The 21,324-nt window shown below is 44.9% G+C and overlaps 1 protein-coding gene across 5 annotated transcripts; it reads right to left on the reverse strand.

Moving 5' to 3' along the window:
• Nucleotides 1-378: 378 nt before the first annotated feature.
• HSDL1 (hydroxysteroid dehydrogenase like 1) lies at nucleotides 379-20,082 on the reverse strand. Of its 5 annotated transcripts, none has more exons than XM_029051344.2 (6): nucleotides 14,880-15,596; nucleotides 12,585-12,840; nucleotides 5,211-5,395; nucleotides 3,456-3,901; nucleotides 3,092-3,319; nucleotides 379-1,533 (listed from the first exon to the last, which is right to left on the reverse strand). In XM_029051344.2, coding segments are annotated over exons 2-6 (960 nt in total). In that variant the 5' UTR covers nucleotides 12,587-12,840; nucleotides 14,880-15,596; the 3' UTR covers nucleotides 379-1,434. The 5 variants fall into 5 exon arrangements, with proteins under 5 accessions (XP_028907177.1, XP_016080806.1, XP_028907176.1 ...); XM_016225320.3 differs by having other exon boundaries at nucleotides 5,211-5,443; XM_029051343.2 differs by having other exon boundaries at nucleotides 9,578-12,840.
• Between the last annotated feature and the right edge of the window lie 1,242 nt (nucleotides 20,083-21,324).

Genomic DNA, 21,324 nt, shown 5'->3' on the forward strand with positions numbered 1-21,324 from the left:
TAGGGATAAAAATCCACTTCGTTTATAAAGTTGAATTGTAAAAACATTAAATCACTAAGTAATCAGCTGGTGTCATCTTACATTTTAAGCTTGTCCTCTCGACTTTAGACTCCTTGTGGACAAGGAATGTGTGTTTATTGTTGTATGGTACTCTCCCAGGCACTTAATACGGTGTTCTGCACACGGTACTCACTGAAAAAATATGAATGACTGACTGATTCCCACAGCATTAAGTTTCCAAATAAGATTATTTAAGATCTGAATCAGAAACATCACCCATTGGGCATCAAAACCAACCTGGTCTTAAACCAGGTTTGTACTGAATCACCGTTTTCGCTCCATTTACTCTCGGAATGCATTAATCACACAAACTCAGAGTATGCTTCTAAATGTTTATTTCAGACAATACATTGACACAGTGATTCCATATTTTTAGCTCACTAAATAATTGTGTTTATGCCAGAACCAAATGCTACTAGAATAAGCTACTACATAGAAAACTGACAAATTACAATAAGGCTCAACTTCAGTTGTAAAAATCGGCTGCAAGTTGAAATTACAAGTAACAGAAGAATCGGGTAAAAGAGACGCACTCCTTAGAATACCTCTTTAACTCTAGAAATGAGTGTTAACTACATAGTAATAATACCGTACAGAACAGATAGATGATAACGTTAAAAGTCTAAGGGTAATGCTAGCTATACAAAATTAAACGGGATTGTCATCAGTGAACAGAATTTAAACATCTTTAACATTTAATAAAGCTTCATCTTAAATTACTTTAGAGTTATCTTTTTAAATGGATTTACTAATAAACAATGCTTCGGATATATCTCCCAACTTCTTAATGAAATATGCATCTTAACATTTAAATACAACCCTGTAAACATAAGGAAAAACCAAACATTGTCATCTGAAGGGATTCCTACAACAGAAGCCATAAAACAATTTTTAAAATACATTCTAACAGCTTTTCCAGCTGTTTCTGAAACCCCAGATTACTCAAAGGAAAACACGTGATTTATCTTAAAAGAAACAAACACCTAGAATACAAAGATGGGACCTTTAGCTTACTTCACTAAAGTATACAATCAAACTGAAATGTACTGTCTTCGTTCACAGCACAAAATAGAAACCCATTCAACTGCTTTAATATTTTACAGAAAAGAAAGAATTATTACAGGCTGGATTTCCTGGGTCATATCCCCCAAATAATCAGCATTTCCTCCGGTGATAAACTGTAGACCTGAGTCAACTTTAGATATTGTCAACATTCTTTAAAAGTACCTAGTTTCCCCAATAATTGATTAAACAACATGCTGGGGGATGAATTAAAATGACTGTACAACAAAATGCAAATGAAGTTCTTCCAAAGCTCTAAATACTGTAGGCTGCAGTAGCTGAATTGGCAACTTCCTAGATGATATTCACGATTCACAATCTGTGGGAAAGGGCCTCCTGACGCAGTGAACTGTTGAGAATATTTGCTCCCCACACCCAGAGCCATTCTGGCATGTACTGTGCAAAAATAAACTAAAAATGGAAGGAAGAAGTTACTGTCAATATTAAAAGAGATGGAGCTCTTTATATATATACCACTTTAGTTTTGGAAGCACAACGTATTTTCTACTCAGCAAAATGTCAATATATAAGCCAAACCACACCTCGCCACGGGGAGGGGGGGTGGGGAGTGAAGCAGCTAGAGGTAAGGGAATGCCTCCTGGTGACAGGCCATAAGTATCGAAGTTTCTAACTGAAGAACTACCTAGGACATTTCCGTGTGGTTCCTGGACTCAGCAGGGATCCTGAAAACAGCTAACACAGGTAACACAGGTAGGAGGCTACCCCGAAAACTGCCTGCTGGTCTACGGCACAGAATCAGCCCTATGTAGCATTTACTTAGGCAATATATGGATTTTCTATGTGAAAGGCAGAGAAGCAGTGAGGATTCAGCATGGGCCTGGAAGTCAGAAGGACCTGGGTTCTAATCCTGGCTCTGCCACTTGTCTGCTGTGTGACCTTGGGCAGGTCGCTTGACTGCTCTGTGCCTCAGTCACCTCATCTGTAAAATGTGGGACATGGACTGTGATCAACCGGAGTAACTTCTACCTACCCCAGTGGTTAATGCAGTGCCCGGCACATAGTAAGCACTTAACAAATAACATTAAAAAAAATATTCCATGCTGGCCCCAGCTGGTTCACGACTGGCAGGGGTAGAGCCTGTGAATAATAATAATGATGGCATTTGTTAGGCGCTTACTATGTGCAAAGCACTGTTCTAAGCGCTGGGGAGGATACAAGGTGATCAGGTTGTCCCACGTGGTGTTCACAGTCTTAATGCCCAGTTTACAGATGAGGTAACTGAGGCACTGAGAAGTGACTTGCCCAAAGTCACACAGCTGACAAGCGGCAGAGCCGGGATTTGAACCCACGACCTCTGACTCCCCAGCCCGGGCTCTTTCCACTGAGCCACGCTGCTTCTGCACCAACCACTAGTCCCTTAAGCAATTCCCTTGCGCAGGTTCGCAGTCCTAAACCTGGTCCATTGTTTCCAGTGGGAGATTCCACCACCGAAAGGTCTATCCCAGGCTACGACACAGTGATGTTACTTGAAAATGGAATGCATTTGCTTATAGACTTCCAGGCAATTACTTAGGAGCCATTCCAGAACCAGCCCCAACACACTGACCAAGTACTGCCAGTAATTAAAAATTGCATTGTACATCCCTCTCCTTTCTGTTCCCAATGACTTTTCTGCCCTATAATAGTAGTAATAATTACAAATTATGGTATTTAAGTGCTTACTATGTACTGTACTAAGCGTTGCCCAAACACTATCCCCCCTGGTTTTCCCCTCCCACTCCAGTCTCAAGCACCTCCTGTGTGGAGAGCACTGAACTGAGCCTTCACATTCATCCTGCATAAGTATTACTACACCAGATTCAGTGCTTTAGCCAAATCATTGGAGGGAGTCAGTCTGCAAGATGGCATTACAAATTCCTCTCTAGACTTTAACTAAGCCTTCAACCTTACGCAGCACTTGGAAAAGTGCAAGAAACCTACATAAGAACGCTGAGTTCGTTTTTGTTACCTGAATGGAATGGGACCAGTATCCCGTAGTCCTTTTGGAGATTCCAAGAGTTGAAACTGCATGCTGGGCATAAACTTTAGGTGAAGGCACCAACCACGGGTTGCTATGCAGAAAGCCACTAAACGTGTTCATATTAGTAGCTACATAGAATGGGATTAGACTTTGGACAAAGATTCCTTTGGAAGCGTATTCATACTGTAGTGCTCTGCTGAAGTGGTCCAAATAAGCCTATTAAAGTATATGCCAAAAGAAACAGAAAAACCAAACTTAGGTTTCCAACTTCTGCACTGTTATTGTTTAACCAAGAATATTAGCCACATGTTCTTTTTAAAGGGGACACTATCGACACTGTATTTTGCATTACCTTAGACGCCGAGTATGCAGTCATCTGTGGAGTCGGTTTGCAGCAAGAACCAGAAGAGATATTCACAATTGCACCTTTCTTCCTATCTACCATTCCTGGCAATACTATATGAATCATAAAATTCGCTGCAGCGATATTTACATTAATAATATCCCACAGTTTGTCCTCAGGCACTTGGGTAAAATACTGTGGATAGGGGTAAAATACTCCTACATTATTCACCAAGATTCCAATATCTTTGTCTCTCAGTGCTTCTCTAATGGGTGAGTAAATCTCACGACCGTTGCTGAAGTCGGCAACAATGATATCGGTTTCCACTTTATAGACCTCAGTTATATTTTCAGCGACCTTTTCCAACTTCTCTTTGTTCCGGCTGATTAGGATAATATTAAGACCATGGCTTGCTAACTCCTCAGCATAAGCTTTTCCAATACCATCTGTGGCACCTAGAGTAGGAAAAAGAACGGGAAAGGAGTTGCAACAAACACTGTAAGGATCCTCGTTTATCCTCTAGACTGTGAGCTCATTGTGGGCAGAGAATGTGTCTACCAACTCTGTTAGATTGGACTCCCCAAAATGCTTAATGCAGTACCCTGCACACAGTAAGCACTCAAGAGATATGATTGGTTTGGCTTTTTACATTGGTCATTTTTACTTTGAAGTGACATTTCCATGTGTCAGTTAAAAAATTAACCCCTTCTTCAATAAACTGATCTCCAATAGCATTAGAAGTTAGTTAAAATGCAAAATGGGAATCCAAGCTTGATTACACTGCTGTATCAAAACAGACACTTACTGGGCGACTCTAGGAAACAACCTAACAATTGTATTTATTAAGCATTCACTGTGTGCAGAACACTATTCTAAAGCACTTGGGAGAGTACAATTTTACAGATTTGGTAGACAGGTTCCCTGCCAAGGAGCTAGTAAATTAATCTCCCTGAGTTTAAAAGCTACCACTTGGGGAAATTAAAAAAAAAACCCACAAAACATACGTATGCTATTTAGTTCACAAAGATGTTGTACTAATCATTTGATAAAGAACTTATGATGATTTGCTTTAAAATCCTTGGATGAAAGGCAGCATACCTTAAAATTACCAATCTTTGCAGGGTTTCCTATCTATTCTCGTAGTGTCATTGGCTAAAGAGGTGTCTTTCCCTGAGTCTTCCTCTCACTCACCTTCTCATAGATTCACACTCAAAGTACTCGTGAAAAGAGGTACGCAGTGGCACAGGGGAGTGAGTGAGGGAAAGGATAAAAGCTTTTTCTGGTCAGGTGGTGGCAGGGGGTGGGGGAGAAGGGGAAAATTGGGCTTTGGTTGTGTGCTGGAGGCTGGAGGCCATAAAAAGACTGAAGTTTTTTTGTCATTTGGGGGATGGGATGGCTGTTGTCACATAAGGGGAATTTTGGGGAAACTTAATAATTCTACCTTGGAATATCTTCACAAAATATCAGTGCCATACCCGGTTTCAGTGGGTAGGAGGGCTCTTTCCTAACAACGATACATTAAAGAGACACACTGAAGGTGACATTGCCAAACTCCAACAAGTGCATTTCATTTTGTGACTATTAACTATTTTAAGGAATTCAAACAAGGTCCTCTGATAGACTAGAGTTATGTACTGTGAAAGGATCAAACAGTAAAATCAAAGGCCTCCAAAAGGAAATATTACCACTTCCTAAAACAAGAAATACTGAGCAGCAAATGCCATTTGGGTTCTGCAGTACCGTGCTGACATTTCAGGTTCTTACCGCTTACTACTGCCCATCTTCCATATTGCTTGATGAGATCGGCCTTGCTGACCAGTCTAGGAATGAAATGCAACCTGATCAAGCTGTAAAAATCATGAATAATGGTGATGCTTTTTCTGGCCGTGTACCATGCTCCAACCAAAGCTAGAGCCTCCAAATAGCAATTGCAAGACCGGGCAATTTCCCTGTACAAGAAGTAGAAACTATCAACGGCAGCCATGGCCAATAGCAACCTAGAAAGCAAAAAAAAAAGAAAATAAAAAAGTTAGGTGTTAAAGAAAGTACATTTCTTAGCAGATTTCATATGTGCTACAGAACAGAAAAACAAATATACCTGCCTGAAAAAATACAAACTTTTACCCTTTTGCATCTGTCCAGTAATGGTGCCTTCAGAGTATATGAAATCTGTGAGGTCCATTTAGGTCTCCCAAATATTTGGAGACACTAAATGTTTTCCCCCCAGAGAAGTAAATGATTAAAATGGATTAGAGGGAATTCAATTTAACGAAAATCCCGGCTCACAAAGTATTTACAATCTGGCCAGGAAGGCTGGCACAAAAAAAATAATATATACAATATAAGCAATTTTCCTTCTTTCCTAAATTACCTCAAGGCTTTAAAACATAAAAAATAGGGGCTCAACAACTAGCATTGATGCTTTTTCCCTGACTTCTATGGCACTGGTCTTATTGAGGCATCATCTGTAGGCCTTCTGTTTCAACTCATCACATTATGAGACAAAAGCATGAAGTGGAGCATCGCAAGCAGGATATTCCCAAGGCACAAAGTCCTCGAGCACACCTCCCTCAGGTCTCAGGTGGCCACCTGACGGTAGCTGCTGTCTCCCTGACAACCCACCTGGTCTCTGGCTCTGCTCTGAGATTTTCAGCAGGATGGCAGTGAGGTGAGGAAAAGTTGAAAGGTAAGGAGATGCTGATTCCTAGGGCAAGCTTGAAGACACGTGAAAGGTGGCCTTAAACATTAGTCCTGACTGCCTGGCTCAATCACCATTGGGTCGGTGCTTAGGGTTAGTAGAAACAGAAATAGAAGTAAAAGTATTTAAGGAGAATCTACTGACTGTGAGGCACTTTACTACGCCCTTGGGAAAGTACAAAGCCAGCAGAAGTCATATTCCCTGCCCAAACAAGCCTACGATCTGATGTGCTGGGTTTGTACTGTGCACGTTTGGATCCTGAAAGTCACTTTCTAAATGACACTTCTCTTGCAAAGTTACACCCTTGTAAAAATGACCAACTGCGTTCTTAAAGGTGCCTTATTTTGAATGTAAAATACAAGTTCTTTTCACCTTCAATAGTTATTTATCCTATTGACAGTTCTGAAATGCAATCTAGCCTCCTTAAATTGAGTTTTAATTGCAAAAGCTAATAATCTTCACTTCCTGTTCTAAACTCTCACAACATCACTTATAATAATAAATCCTAAACTGCAATGTTCACTTGAAGAATTCACACTTCAACGGAGTGAATAGATCAATGTATTATCATCAGTGGCATTTCTGAGCCCTTGCTTCAGGCAAAGCGCCAAATTTCAAGATAGGAAATTTCAAAAAAAAAAAAAAGGACACTAGGCACACAAACATATTCAGAGTCATTAAAGCATTTTGGTGTCAAGTTCACATAGGAATGCTAATTAAGCTGTGATCGAAATCATCATTTCCACATGCAGTCATCTCTCTGATTATGTTCAAGGAGGTGAGCAGCAGTGCGGAACATTTTTAAAAGTCAGGAAATATGAGATGTGAGCCGGGCAAGTAGTTCCAGAAATGGTGTGGGACCCGGCATGTGCCCAAACTGCAGCCAGAGGCTTCAGTGCCAGCCAGGATAACTTGATGTGCTCCTCTCCCGCGCACTGTACTGGGAGTTGCCGACGCTTAGCAGAGTGTGTAGTATTTGCCATGTAGTAACAAGCATGCATAGTTTTAATGCTGATTCCAAGCAAAAGGAATCAAATTATGGAAAACTGTGAGATCTGTCACAGGATCTGTCAGGGTGATGGGGAAGGTGACTTTGGGCAGGGGAGAAGCTCAGAGAAAAAGCACACTGGCAGTTGATGAAACTCTCAAACTCTGCCAAGGAGAGCGCACTCAAACTCTGCCACAAAGAACACAGTCACAGATTAATGAAAATGCACTAAAACTTGCTTAGCAGGAATTCTCAACCCCCCTAGATCTCACAGTTTTCCACAATCCGTTTCCTTTTGCTTGGAATCAACATTAAAACTATGCCTGCTTGTTACTACATGACAAATACTACAGACTCTACTAACCACTGGTAACCCCCAGTACAATGTGCAGGAGAGAAGCACATCAAGTTATCCTGGCTGGCACTGAAGCCTCTGGCTGCAGTTTGGACCCACACCATTTCTGCCACATCAACCCTCACTTCTGGGATAACTGTCACCACTCTGGTGTAGTGCATCACCATCCAATGGCCCCTGCCATTCCCCTCTGATTATCCTCACCTCTGATCAAGCAACAGTGGGGGGGGGGGGCCTAAGAGGGCAGAATGGAATCCCAGAGGAGAACCTGGAAGTGGCAGCATCACGATCACAGAGCCCACTGGGAAAGGAGCACGTGCCCCTCCTCAGCTCTATAAGGAAACCCTTCCCCGACCCTCTCTTTTCCTGCTGGAACAGAACTAGAAAGAGACCCACAACTTGCCCGGGTGACAGACAGGCACACTTGGGCTGGGAAAGGCCCAGGAAGGCACGCACGCAAACACGCCCGCACCACCGGGGATTCTGGGAAGGAGAGATTGGTGATTCTCACTTTTATACCTAGAAAATGGTTAAAATTGATCATTAGGTTTAGGATCAGAGAGCAGTGAGAAAAATAGGATTCTAAGGGACAGGCGACAGGGTTTCTGAAAAGGAAATCGGGCCTCCATCTAACGGAATTCTCTAAATGAGTCAGCAAGCACATGGGCGGGGGAAATCAGTGGACATAACACATTTAGATTTGAAAAAGATCCTTTGACAGTTCCACACTAAAGACTTTTTCAAAAAACTAAGTGACACGGATTTGGTGGGACTGTTGTCGTGAACAGCCAACTGGCTGAAAGATAGGAAATAAAGGGTAGTGCCTGTTAAGGGCCACTTAGAAAGGAGAAGTGGAAATGGTGTAGTCCCCCCGGGGATCAGGGCTAAAACTGGTTTGATTTCACATCTTCGTAAAAAACATGTAGAAAAGAGTGTGGGACAAAATCTCCAAGTCTGCAGGAGTCACCAAGCTCGGCGGCAGTGAAATGCCCCACAGATGAGGGTAACCCTCAGGAAGACATCATAAAGCTGAATGTGAGGAACAAAACCATGGCAGATGAGCTTCACCAGGAGCACGTGGCAATGTAAATGCACCTGGTGGAAACAAAAAATCCAACTGCAGTTACACGATGATGGGCTCCGAGCCACGGTCATGACTCAGGAAAGAGATCTTCAGAGTCACTGTTGACTGCTCCTTGAAATTACCGGTCCAAAGTGGGGCAGTGGCCAAAAAGGCCAGCTGAATACTGGGCACCATCAAATCGGGAAGGGGACAGAAAACACAACAAAAGTGCAGTTCTGCTGCTCAGTATAAAAAAACATGGTATTCCCACATCTCAAATACTGCAAAGAGTTCTGGCCATTATATCTTAGCAAGGACAAAACAGAGCTGAAAGAGATACAGAGAAGGGCAACCAAGATAACCAGGAGAATGGAAATGTTTCCATCATCAGCAGTAGACGCATCAGCGTGCAGAACACAGTACTAGGGGCTTGGGAGCATACACCCAAAGTTTCTGCCCTTGAGCTTACAATCTAATGGGATAAGCGGACCAACTTGGATGGTATCTATACAATGGGAATAAAAGGGCACAAGGATACAACTAGTAACAATGAAAATACGCAAAAATGAATACGTGCATAAATAAATCAATATCCACAGAAGTGCTATGGGTGACTAACGGGATGACCCCATCAGAAAGGTAGTAACTAGTCAAGGAATGCCTCCTAGAGGAGGTTTTCCAGTGGAGGAATATGAAGTTGGTTTGCTTCGGCAAATTGTGGGGACGGGGGAGGAGGATTCCACTTACGGGGTGTAACGCAATGGGACGGAGGTGGAAAAGACAAGAGGACCTTCATATAAGTTTGAGGGTGGCAGTCCAAAAGGAACAAAGAAATACTGCACAGAACAGGCGGTAAGCAAATGAAATTTGTTACCACAGAAAGTTGTGCAGGTCAAAAACATCAGCAAGTTCAAGAGAGGTCTGGATAAATTTCTGGACAAGAGGTCCATTTTAATGGGTTGGTTACTAGAGGGCAAGTTAGGACTGTAGAGGGAAAACAAATTTAGGGATGATAAATGGTACATACCTATCCATTATGATGGATGTCAAGGAGAGCAACCATCACTTGGTTCCTCCAAGCATCCCGCTGTTCAAAGACGACTCCCCTGATGGTGAAGTTTACCTATGGGTGGGTGCATGTGCCTGAAGAGGACCATTTGAGACTGACAGGTCCATTCACACCTTGCACACACCAAAATCATCTTTTGGTGTGCTGTCGCTTTTGCTGCTTGCAGATCTTGGTGTTGTTTTCTCTTCTATTTCACGGGTCTCTCAAAGATTCTGCTCAAAAAGAGCTTCCGCCGATTTCTTCACTGCAATGTGCCATGCTGGCCTGTCGGCTGAAGCTGTCACTCGGCTTCCAGGTGTGAGGCCATACTGACTGAGACTACACTTTACTCCACTCTCAAAGTTTCCTCCACCTCCTCTTGCTTTCAGGTACACCATTTCAGTTCACTACACAGCAGTCAGTTGTTTTGATATCCTAAGGGTATCCATTCTCCTTGCCCGCCCATCTAGTGAAGCGGTTTTGAGTTGAGCATCGCTTCAGCGCTATTAGATGTGTTTCATTCCAGGACCATTCATCCCACTTTATGTTAAGAATGGACAATAAGCAACAGTGATCAAACTGTTCAAGGAGTTGGATGGCTATGGTGTTTGTGATGGGTACAGGTTTCAGAGAGCACTACAGCTCCATAGATCTTCAGCTTAGTCTCAATCTTGCTAATGCTTTGACATTACGGTCTGACAATCTCCCACAGGATATACTGGACTCATTGATACAATATTTTGTTTCCTTATCTATCACTGTACTGTTGGACAGTGGACTACATAGGTAATGACAGTGTGATGACAATTTGGTTCCACGTTGCCAAGGCAACATGGTCGTGGTAGGGCAAAACAGTCTCACCACCAGCAGCGTTTTCTTCAAACTGAAGGACAACCCTACTATTAATACTATTAGGGCTTCCACGCTGCAGGCTAAGCTACCTTGCATTTCTTCAGACTAATCATCAGTCCTTAGCATCAGGCTGACTCTGTGAAGGAATTCATAATCATCTGCATGTAATTGTGTCACCTAAAACCCAAAGCTTGTCATCACGCCTTAGTTTATTTAAAAAAAAAAAAGTGGTCTCATTTATGTAACGGCACCACTAAGGCGAGTTCACTTTGCACCCTATCCGGGCTGCAATGTTCAAATAGATTGAACAACACACACTTGAAAAAAAAAATATTTACAAGTACAGCCAGTTCTAAAACACTAGGGTTGAGTTCACCAAACCCCACAATGGAGAGGCCTGTATTGTAATATTCACACGGTCTATCACCATACTGTACACCCGAGTCATTTTTCCCAAACCCTGACATCCTATATTCAAACAGGATCCCACTGCTGGGTGAACTTTCCCTAGTTCCCTAGCCGAATTCTAGCCACAACACAGAGTGAAAACCCATAATTCTGGCTGAAAGGGGTGTACTTCATATTAATTTTTTAAAGTTGTGGGGCCCTTTTTTTTTCCTGAAAAATTGCTAACCCACCTCATCTTGGAAATCTGCTCTAGGGACCTGTAAGGGTCACTGAGAAATCTGCCATTATTCTTGTCTATGTGCCTCTAGAATATGGTTAACCGCATACAGCTCAAATGTCTGTCTCTAGGATTTTTAACGATATCCCTAGCCGGTTGTTGAGAGAGTTTCGCAACTGGCTAGGGATATTGTTAAAAATTCTAGAGACAGATCTTAGAAATAGTCTACCACCAGCTTATTATATCCTCCAGTGTGGATACATAGAATGCATTGAACAGAACTGGGCCTACTACACGGGTGCTGGGAAACTGCTCAGATAAGGGACATCCACTTCTGCCGCCGTCACTCATACTGTCTCACGATTCAGTCTCCAAATCTTGATGAAATTTTCCGGGCAACCAGATTTACTAAGCTTTTGCCAGAGCCCCGATTTACTGATGCTTTGGTGAGGTCTATGAAAATTGTCTAGAGGTCTTGGCGCTGCTCTCTGTACCTCTGTCTGATGTGCTGCAAAGACCAAATCTGCTGGACCATCCTGAGGTCTGAAGCTGCACTGTAATTCTGGGAATGGGTAGATAATCCGATTTTTCAGTAGCCGCTCCAGAAGTCCCCCGGTGCGGTTCTTGCCGCCAATGGAAAATAATGGGCTGCCTCGAGAGTTGCCACGGTATAATTTTTCACCTTTCTTCTTAAAGAGGATGATGATGGCTGAATCTCCTCAGTGACCCACAGCCAAAGCGATTGTGTCAGGAGAAGACAGAATTATGACATTCCTTTAGTGCTTAGATAACATCATCAGACCCTTATGCCTCTGGGCAGATTTGGAAGGCCTGATTCCTGTGACTGTCTGAAAGTGCCCCCGACAGCCACTCTTCTGAAAAAGGAAATCTTTTCTATACGAAGATCTATCCGAGACCGCTCTCTGTAAGTGGGCCATCATCAGGTAGTCTAGTGGCCAGTTTATGTGCCACGAGTGCATTGGTTCTGTAGTTCTTTCTGGGGAGCGACAGTTCTAATTATGTAGGGTCTTGAAATCTGTGAAACGATGGTCATTTTCTTAGCGCTAAATCTTGTCTGTATTTTCAGCGTAAGTATAAAGCTCTTCAGTGGTGATTTACCCAGTTTGGATAGGGTGAGGCAAGCAATTTTTAGGGACACGTTTTCTAGCCTCCTTCCCCATTCAAAGAGAGCAATGCATTCTTAAATTGTGCTGCTTCTTCAGAGAACAACCAAGGACCTGTACTGCCTACTTGTGAAGGACTTTTGTTGAGGGTAGCATACGGGACATCCCCCCACCAAGAGGACACGCGTTGGAGTAAGTTTTTCCGAGAGCGGTGATGGGTTGCACTGAGCCATTCACCCACTCTTGCCCGGTCCCCCGTGACCAACAGCATACATTGTGAGGTAGTCGGTTTGAGTAGCCATGCAGTTTCTGTTCACCCACTTCAGGAGCAGACACTACTATGCGTTCATCCAATTTATAAACCATTGTTGCGTAAGACACTCACATGCAAAGTGCTGGAATCTTCACTGAGTCAGGTTGTTGGAGACAGATTACTGGGACGGACGGACGGACTATTGGTCTGATCCAGGAGTGGCATTTCTTATGCTCTTATACTCTTAAACATTGTGGGCCCCTAGGTGTCTCTATCTTCTTAAGGGATCTGGAGTGTTTCACACTGTGGCTCACTCTCCAGACAGTCCTTGTAGGTTTCACGTTTCTGGAGTGTGGTAAATATTTCAAGTGTACCTTTAAAAAAAAATCTAGAATTTCAAGAGAAGAAAGCTCATTAACTTGTCAAACTCCAATCATGTTGAAAAGATTCAGTACATACAAAAAGGCTAAAGTGTTTTCACAAATGATGAATTATAGCCAAGAACAGATTCATCCAACCTAGAGTTTGAAAGAGGACTGAATGCCACTGATCACCCTAGCCAACGTGCACATACAGCGAAGTCTCTCCCTCACTTCCGGTTGACTCTGATGTCCCCCAGCCTCTTCTCTACAGGTGTACAGAGAGAAAGGTTCTTGACTTTCACTAATGTCCTCTTTAAAAGTACAGAATCCGATCACTGGCCATCGAAATCCCACCCAATTTAAGTCCTGAGGCAAATTAATATCTCGAATAACTGCCAGCGAATCAGAAGTCCCTACTTCCTTTCATTCATTCATTCAATAGTATTTATTGAGCGCTTACTATGTGCAGAGCACTGTACTAAGCGCTTGGGATGAACAAGTCGGCAACAGATAGAGACAGTCCCTGCCGTTTGAAGGGCTTACAGTCTAATCGGGGGAGACGGACAGACAAGAACAATGGCAATAAACAGCATCAAGGGGAAGAACATCTCGTAAAAACAATGGCAACTAAATAGAATCGAGGCGATGTACAATTCATTAACAAAATAAATAGGGTAACGAAAATATATACAGTTGAGCGGACGAGTACAGTGCTGTGGGGATGGGAAGGGAGAGGTGGAGGAGCAGAGGGAAAAGGGGAAAATGAGGCTTTAGCTGCGGAGAGGTAAAGGGGGGATGGCAGAGGGAGTAGAGGGGGAAGAGGAGCTCAGTCTGGGAACGCCTCTTGGAGGAGGTGATTTTTAAGTAGGGTAGCTTCCTTCCCAAGCTCTGCCACTAATTCATTTTGTGAACTGTGGGCAAGTTTCTTTGGTTTCCCTTTTAGTATTTGGGGGTACAGCTATTTGGTATTACCCTCCTTTTGTGCCTAATAAAGGTAATTGAAGGCATAAGTTCATGTTTTTTAGGCACCTTGCAGTAAGCACCATGGGGAACCAACAATTGATCATTCTTGAAATTGTGAGGCAGAGATAACAGACAACTTCTTTGGAACATTTGGGCAAAGCCACAGGAAGCAGTCACCTATGCTGTGCCCACTAAATACAATAGTGTCCCTAACAACAAGCTACTGATTCTTCTGTTACATTTCTCAGTTCTGAAATAGGAACTACAGCTACTAGAGAATACATACATCTAGAAAAGTTAGGAGACTATGAATAGAAAAGACTAGAACTTATGAAATGGGGGGAGAGCAAAGAGAAAAATGATCTAGGTTGAATGGCAATGATGGAGGAGAAGGAAAGGAAAAATGAGCAATAAGTGGACAGAAAGAGAGTACACCTAGTACTGCAGGGTAAAAAGAGATGTACACAGCCAGGTGTTTCCCCAAACTCCTCAAGCTAGCACTACATTACACAGATTCAAATTGAAATCAATAGTTAAGGGTGAGAACGGTACGAAGCAAGAATAGGAATGGGGGCTGCTCTCAGTTTTACCCCCAACTTCCACTGAGGATGTCCAGGATAAAAGGGGCAGGGGAACCACTCTGTAGTCGGAAGCCTTCCCCTAAAGATTTGGGGAAGGTTGCTCCAATGGAGTTTGGTCCTGCCCCTGGGGATGGGGAAAAAAAAAGAGAGAATTCTCACTCCTGCCTCCCCAGGCCTACAGCTACTTAGGCCTGAAGATCCTTAGGAAAAGGATCTAATCTGTAGGCTCATAGAAGGAAAAGCAAAAGGTGGGGGGGAGGGGAGGGAACTTAACCCCTGCAAGGACCAAAGAAATGGAGGCTGAAGTGGGCAGGGGAAGGAAGAAGAGAAACTTTAGACACCCGTACCTTGGATGAACTTGAGCGGGAGAGTTGAAGGGATGGGGTTTTGAGGGGGAAGGTTGGAAGGAAGAGGAGGACGGAAGAGAGACGTGGGAAAGCAAAAAGGAAAGGGAGGAAAAAAAGGAAAGATGAGGGGAAAGAGGAGGTGGGGAGGGAAGAGGAAGGGAAGAGGGTACTTACCCTCCACTGCTCCGCCTTCTCTTCCTCCGCCGCCTCGGCTGCCATCGCCAGCCACGCGGCACCAACTCCAGTGGCTCCAGGCTGGGAAGTGGCACAAAGGGTGGTGCCGACTGACCCCGCCACCGAGGCCAGAGTCCCAACACCCACCTCGTTACCAGCACTTTCCCCAGGGAGTCTATCAGTTAGGGATGAGCCACCAGGTCTGTCCCCACTGGGCTCCAGGGCTGGGGTCGAGAGCGCCTCCGGCTCAACCCCAGAGCCCCGAGAAGTTAATGGGAACCACGCAGGAGCTGAGCCTGGGATAAGAAGTGAGGCATACATCCTGGCTCCACTTCTCACCCCTTCCCAGCTCTAGGGCACTGAAGGGGCTAGCTAGCTCTGGCTACCCACCCGGCCCAAATAGCTGTGGGGACAAAGCCATTAGTTTTGCTCCCTTGCCTTCCAGTAAAACAGTCCCTTCAAGCTCTATAGTTATGAATCTTCCAAGCATCTAGGAACAGATACTCCAGATATCATCTGGCCCTTATCGCTCACACGGAAAGAACTCTCGGCACAGCAACTGTATAAAGCAAGGACAAGATGAAGGGACTATTAGTGAGAGCAGGGGAAAAGGCACCATAAAACTGAAGCAGGACCTCATAGATAATGGCAAGGCATGGAAAGGAGAGAGAAAGGTCAGAGGGGTTAACGATAATTGTGGTATTTGTTAAGCACTATCAATATTCTTGTTTTTGTTTCCTTCTGTTTTGCTCTGCCATCTGTCTCCCCCGATTAGACGGTGAGCCCGTCACTGGGCAGGGATTGTCTCTATCTGTTGCCGAATTGTACATTCCAAGCGCTTAGTACAGTGCTCTGCACATAGTAAGCCCTCAATAAATACTATTGAATGAATGAATATGCCAAGCACTGTACTAAGTGAAGGGGTTGATACGATATAAGCAGATTGGACACAGTTCCTGTCCCATATGAGGCTCACAGTCTTAAGAGGGAGGGAGAGGGAACAGGTATTGACTCCCCATCCTACAGATGAGGAAACTGAGGGCCAGAAATTTAGTGACTTGCCCAAGGTCACACAGCAGGCAAGTGGCAGAGCCAGGGTTAGACCCCAGGACCTGACTCCCACCCCCGGTCTCTTTCCACTAGGCTTCTCTGCTTCTCACACTGCTGTCAAACAAAATTAACACAGTGTTCTGAATAATGGGGTCAAAGCATCTTTTCGGAAAATCAAGGAGTGTTCACCCCAGGCATAAATAACGGCACATTATGACTCAATCAGCAGATTTAGCTCTTATTTTTAATATCTATTTGATTTTTGAATATATGTATGTGGATAACAGGCAGGGGGAAAGCTTACGGTAAAAGGGAGGAAGTGTGAAGGGTAAGAAAGTATTTGATCAGTACCCAAAAGAATGAAAATAAGGTTTCAGGAGGCCTAGATGTTGGGCTCAGCTCCTTGGACACCCTGAAAAAGTAGTTGTGTGGAAATTTGATAATTGGGATAAAACAACGATTTTTGGTACCTTTTTCCAAGACTGTAAAACACTTCATATTTACCATTTATCCATCCAGGTTTCAAGGAATAAATTCCAAAATCCTCATTTTCAACACCTGGAATCTGAGACCATGGGGAGGTTAAGTGAGTTGCCTCAAGTCACAGCTAGTCAGGGTCAGTGTCCAGACTATGTTTCAAGACCACCTTATTCCCAGCCAAATGCACTTTACATTCCCTTCCAGTAGCATACAACAAACACTTTTGATTTCAACTCAAAATACACTGAGCTTTGGACTGCTACTTTTGCCAGAGACAGTGAATCTGAGGGTACAAATCAGAAGGAAGAACATATTACATTGTTGTGTACCCAAAGCCACACCGAGTCAGTGGACCCAAAGATGAAATGAGAACACACTATCAAATATATTGTTTAGCACACTAAGATAAGCTGGCAGCTCCATGAAAAAATCTCAACACCTTGCTGCTGTTAAAATATCACATAATGGGCCTGACTGTTATCATCCTGACCTTCTTCAAGTCATCTTGAGGCCAACCCTCAAGGCACCCTTGCACGACAACTCTAAGAGCCTGAGTTGGTTCTGGAGCCATGCTGGTCCAAAGCCACTTGGGAAGTTCAGGTTCAGTACCCAACTGGTGGCAGTGGCCTAGGGATCCCTAGGTGCCCAGAATGAAACTCTTCAAAATGGCCTCAGACCCAACGCTTGCAGTTTGGGACTGGGCTGGAATTTCTTAAGCACCCTCCCCCGGGACCCAACCCGAGTTTGGTTTCACACTTCTGAAGTTGTCCAGGAAGAGACACAAACTCTAGGGCTATTGGGTGATGAAGTCTGAACATCTAATGTGTATCAGGCAGTGGAACACTCCTTTAGCCCAGGAGTTGACCAGTATATGCCACAGTGGCATAAATTGGAACATTCCAGCTCCTACTGGAGTTCCAACAGCTCAGGCTAATTTTTTGAAATCCTTTAAAACTGGATGCAAAAGCAGAAACAAGAGAGCAACCATTTACTAAATATACATTCAGGTAATAAGGGCATGTTACCTTTGGTATTACTCTTTACCTCTCCTCCTTGAGATGTGACTGAACCGCTATATATGCTATATATGTCAATTGCCCTAAATGGACCTGGGAGCTTGAAAGTATAATTGGACATAACGCAATTATTCATCCCCGGCACTAAACTATTGTCTATTTTAATAGATTGTGTCAGAGGGTCCTGGAAGCAGAGAAGCAAGCAGAATTCCACCAGATTCCTTCTCTTCTCTCCCAAGGGAGATCCTAATTTAAGATTCCAAATCCAGCAGGGCTCAAACCAGTTCCGTGTCTTTCTTGGTCTAAAACTTACAGAAGACTGGATCAGCTCTAGGACCTCTCAGGGAGGTTTAGATCTGCTGCCCCCTCCAGCCCAGGGATGCTCTGTAGAAGTGACCCAAACACCCTAGGAAGGTCCCAAAACTACCCCAGTCCTGAGCACCTAGAATGGACCACAGCTGATCTAGAGCCCAGGCCAGGGCCCCATCTAAACCCATGCAGTTCATGCTGAACCAGACTGGCCTCTAGACTGCTGGGAGCCAAGCGATAAGCCAAATGAAAAGCATTCATATCTCTGCTTCTGGCTACCAGTCAGTCAGGCTCTGATTAGATTAAGTGGCTTTTGAGCACACTCCAAAATAGTGGCTGAAATGCTGTTTATTCTGTAAAATACACAATAATTTACAGTGTCCCTTTTATCCTAAGCAATAAATTACGGCTCTAAAAAGATACATGGTCTAAACAGGGATGCAAGCTAAGAAAAACTCTAACCAGAATGCTGGGGGTCTCCCCCCTCCTCCCTTCTTGGCCACCCCCTTCTGCCTCCACAATCTCCATCGCCCCAGAACATCCATTCACGGACTTTTCCTTATACCGGGGCTGAGATCAGGCCAGTTCCAGCTTGCTTCCAGCACTGGGCCTAAAGTAAGGGGAAATACATGGCTTGCCCAAGGCTAACTCAGGCTTGCCAGAAGGCTTAAATACATCCAGTGGTCAAAAACAAACAAAAAAAACCCCAACTCCCCCAATTTTAAAAAAATCTCTATTCAAACCTACTATCACGGTACTGACAAGTAATACCCTGAAAACATACATTTCTAGTGATAAGGTCTGTATTTCCTACCTCTAATAAAAGTTTTCTTAGCCGCTCCCTGATTTTTTTTATAAGCACTAGTTTCTTTTAGACCCTGATAATTTGCACAGCTGAACTAGATGAAATGACATCTGTAAATGTCACACACCTTGAGTAGAATGTGCTATCGTAAAGGAAAATTGCTTTTGATATATTGCCCAGCAATGTTTAATGTAAAAACCATTAAGGTTTCTAAAATCCCACCTCCACAGGAATCTTGCCTTAAGTTTCATCCTCCCTATCAACTCAGCATTCTCCCTTGCTAGACTGTAAACTCTTGTGGGCCAAGACCATTTTTTTTTCTTACCCTCCCTCTAGGCTGTAAACTCGTGGGCAGGGACATGTCTTACCAACTCTGTTGTACTGTACTCTCCAAGCGCTGTGAGTTCAGTGCTTTCCGCATCGTAGGTGCTTAATAAAAACGACCGATTGACTAAAATCATTTTCAGTCCCTTACCATTTTGTGAACAAACGCTTTCCCGGCCACGACATTTACCATTATGGAAAAAGTCCATTATATTCATTGGAAAAAATGAGACCGTTTTAAAAAGTCATCCATCCTCAAAACAGAGCACGTAAGCAAAAGCAAGCAACCTTTAAGGAGGGTCTCGAGCCAAATCCAATAGTCTGTAAAGACTAATGGAAAGAGCTCCCGGGACTGACCGACATTGGCTAACTTTTGTCCTAAAGCACGTCCCGACAACTCTCCAGGTGCCGAACTTACGCAGTCCTCAACTTCCAGATCTGGAAATTGAAGGCCACAACTTCCACTCCCGACCTCTGGAGAATACGGGGAGGCACTGAGGTAATAGCTATTAAAGCTGAGCAAAGACAGATTATTATCGCCATTATGGGCTTTCAATAATTTAACCCCGCCAGGAAACACGGCGTGCTGAGCGCAATTAACAATATTCACTACCCCGATCGACTAACCCACGGTATCAGCCCCCAATTTGCCTTACACACCCCTTCCCCTCGCACCTATTTGCGGGTTGGGGGTTTGTCTTTTTTCTAACGATCTTACGACCGGGGAAAAAAGGGTTGAGAAACAGGGGGGCTCATCATCTCGTCGTTCACCCAGCCGACCCAGAAGGTGAGGGATCACAAGATACCTGGGGGTTAAGGAGGGGTGGTGAGATGCTGAAAGGGCGGGGTGAGGGGGTGGGGGGGATATGGCGGCGAATCACACAGGAGGTGGTCGGGATGGCGCGTGGAAGGGGAAGAGGGGCTCCGAGGGGAGACGGGAAGGGAGCCGGCTTCCGAGGGAAAGTCATGGTGGTGGGGGGCGGGCCCTGGAGGGGCGGGAAGGCCCTGAAGGGGCGCGGCTAGAACCGGGGCGAGGCCCCAACTGAGGGCGGAGGAAGGAGAGACCCCGCGGCGGCAGGGCCCAGGGCGCCGAGGGCGACGGAAGAGAACTATCGAAGGCCGGGGGGGGTGGGGGGAGCGCAATACCTGCAGAAGCGGCGGCCGCAGAGCCCGGGCCTCGCGCGCGCCCGGCATCCGCTGCGTTGCCGACGCCGCCCCCACGTGACCCGACGCTCCGCGCTGGGTGGAGCCGTTGCTTGGCTCAAACGTCCGGAGGCGCGCGGCGCCGGCGTTGCCGTGGCGACGGAACAAAGCTTTGAGCGCGAGCCGTGGCGCCCCTGGGCCACTGAGCCAGAGCCGACGGCTGAGGCGGTAAGGCGAGCGGTCTTCTCCCGAGGGAGCCCGGCCTCCCCTGAGGATTGAAACCGAAAGGGCTTTAGGGCTCGGGGTAGGGCTGAGGAGGTGTATCTTAGTGTGTCTTCCCACTTTCCTCATCTCCCACTCCCTTTTGCGTCGCCCTCACTTGCTCCCTTGGCCCTCGCCCCCACCCCAGCCCCAGTGTCCATAACTGTCATTTTATTGATTGATAGTAATCATGATGACGATGGTATCTGTTAAGCCGCTTTACCGCGTGTCGAGCACTGTTCTAAAAGGCTGGGGTAGATCCGAGGTCATCGGTTGTCCCAACGTGGGGCTCACGGTCTTAATCCCCATTTTCCAGATGAGGTAACTGAGGCCCAGAGAAGTGAAGTGACTGGCCCGAAGTCACACAGCTGGCAAGTGGCAGAGCCGGGATTGGAACCCACCACCTCGGGCTCCCAAACCCGGGCTCTTGCCACTGAGCCACGCTGCTCTCTCCCTTTGCTCTTCCCCCCTCCCAGCCCCAAAGCATTCATGTACATAACTGTCATTTATTTATCCCTTTGCTCTTTCCCCCTTCCCAGCCCCAAAGCCCTTATGTACATAACTGTCATTTTATTTATCCCTTTGCTCTTCCCCCTGCCCCGAGCCCCAAAGCCCTTATGTACATAACGTCATTTTATTTATCCCTTTGGCTCTTTCCCCCCTCCGAGCCCCAAGCACTCATTTACATAACTGTCATTTTATTTATCCCTTTGCTCTTCCCCTGACCTGAGCCCAAAGCCCTTATGTACATAACTGTCATTTTATTTATCCCTTTGCTCTTTCCCCCTCCCAGCCCCAAAGCACTTATGTACATAACTTTCATTTTATTTATCCCTTTTTTCCCTCCCCCCACCCCTCCCAGCCCCAAAGCACTTATGTACATAACTGTCATTTATTATTCCTTTTCTCTCTCCCCTTCCCCCCGCCCCCCCCCCCGACCCCAAAGCCCTTATGTACAAATCTATAACTTTATTTACTTGTACTGATGTCTGTCTCCCCCACTCCAGACTGTGAGCTCATTGTGGGCAGAGAATGGCACTGTTTATTGTCGTATTGT

Source organism: Ornithorhynchus anatinus, chromosome X1 (assembly GCF_004115215.2).
Source record: "Ornithorhynchus anatinus isolate Pmale09 chromosome X1, mOrnAna1.pri.v4, whole genome shotgun sequence".
Lineage (NCBI taxonomy): Eukaryota > Metazoa > Chordata > Mammalia > Monotremata > Ornithorhynchidae > Ornithorhynchus > Ornithorhynchus anatinus.

Bases quoted from the DNA above. Each gene is read 5' to 3' on its own strand.
- HSDL1 (XM_016225318.3), bottom strand. The intron at 3,902-5,210 runs GTAAGAACCTGA...TTCCTACTCTAG, and splicing joins AAGATGGGCAGTAGTAAGCG to GTGCCACAGATGGTATTGGA. The intron at 3,320-3,455 runs GTAATGCAAAAT...ATACTTTAATAG, and splicing joins CTGCATACTCGGCGTCTAAG to GCTTATTTGGACCACTTCAG.